The sequence below is a fragment of the Empidonax traillii genome, unplaced genomic scaffold, assembly GCF_003031625.1.
Source record: "Empidonax traillii isolate 1590-97213 ecotype Southwest subspecies unplaced genomic scaffold, ASM303162v1 scaffold15559:size9519, whole genome shotgun sequence".
Lineage (NCBI taxonomy): Eukaryota > Metazoa > Chordata > Aves > Passeriformes > Tyrannidae > Empidonax > Empidonax traillii.
In genome coordinates this window covers 8,379-9,519 of record NW_020962908.1, presented here as the reverse complement: position 1 = coordinate 9,519, position 1,141 = coordinate 8,379, and the positions used below count along the sequence as shown (strand labels likewise).

Below are 1,141 nucleotides of genomic sequence, written 5' to 3'. Positions count from 1 at the left end.
TGTCGTTGACATCCGAGATGTCCACGGTGAAGGTGTGGGTGGTAGTGAGAGGAGGGGACCCCGCGTCTGCTGCTGTCACGCTGAGGATGTGCTGAGCCGTGTCCTCCCGGTCCAGCGCCCTCACAGTCACCAGCTCGTAGTAATTCTTATAGGCTGGCCGCAGGGAGAAGAAGAGCTGATGGTCGAGGGCACAGGACACTTTGCCGTTGGCGCCGGTATCGCGGTCCCTGACAGTAAAGAGGGCAACCACCGTGCCGGGCGCGGAGTTCTCGGGGAGGGGACTGCTGAAGGAACTGACCACCAGCTCGGGTGCGTTGTCATTCACATCCAACACCTCCACCAACACCTTGCAGATTGCTGAAAGTCCCCCACCATCTCTGGCCCTCACACTGAGCTCGTGAGTCTGTGCTGCCTCAAAGTCCAGAGTCTTTGAGAGTTTAATTTCCCCACTCCTGGAGTCAATCACAAATGCTGAGTCACTCTGACTGACTGCTTGGCTGATCTCATAGGAGATGTCCCCATTAACGCCAGCGTCCTGATCTGTTGCCAACACATTTAGAACCGCAGAACCCTCGGGTGTATTTTCCAAAACCTGCACATTATACAGCTCCTGTGTGAAGACAGGAGCGTTGTCATTCGCATCTAAAATTATAATGTGAATTTGCGTGGTCCCACTTCTTGGTGGAGAACCTCCATCTACTGCAATGAGACTGAAATCCATCTCTGCCTGCTCCTCTCTATCTAGGGGCTTTTCCAAAACAAGTTCAACATATTTCTTGCCCCTAATCCGACTCCCATAGGAGACAGTGAAGTATTCGTTCTCAGGAGCGATGCTGTATGCCTGCACACTGTTGCTGCCAATATCAAAGTCTTGAGCAACGTCCAGAGGAAATCGAGAGCCCGGGTCACTCGTTTCAGGAATGTCAAAAGTGACTCTTTCCTCAGGGAAAACGGGCGAATGGTCATTGATGTCGTCGAGGGTGACCTCGACCCGAAAGAACTGCAGCGGGTCGGCCAGCAGCAGCTCGAAGGGGAGCGTGCAGGTGTCGGCCTGGCCGCACAGCTGCTCCCGGTCCAGCCTGTCGGCCACGACGAGGCGGCCGCTGGCGCGGTCGAAGCGAAAATGCTGGCGGCCGTCCTC

The 1,141-nt window shown here is 55.3% G+C and overlaps 1 protein-coding gene across 1 annotated transcript in view; it reads right to left on the bottom strand.

Annotated features, from left to right (window-relative positions):
• Positions 1-4: 4 nt before the first annotated feature.
• The window catches only part of LOC114073690 (protocadherin beta-13-like), a gene marked incomplete at both ends in the record, with an annotated part of 9,438 nt that continues 8,301 nt past the window's right edge, over positions 5-1,141 (bottom strand). The window contains one exon of the mRNA XM_027911408.1: positions 5-1,138. Within this exon, the coding sequence (XP_027767209.1) occupies positions 5-1,138 (1,134 nt within the window). The remainder of the gene's footprint in view (positions 1,139-1,141) is intronic.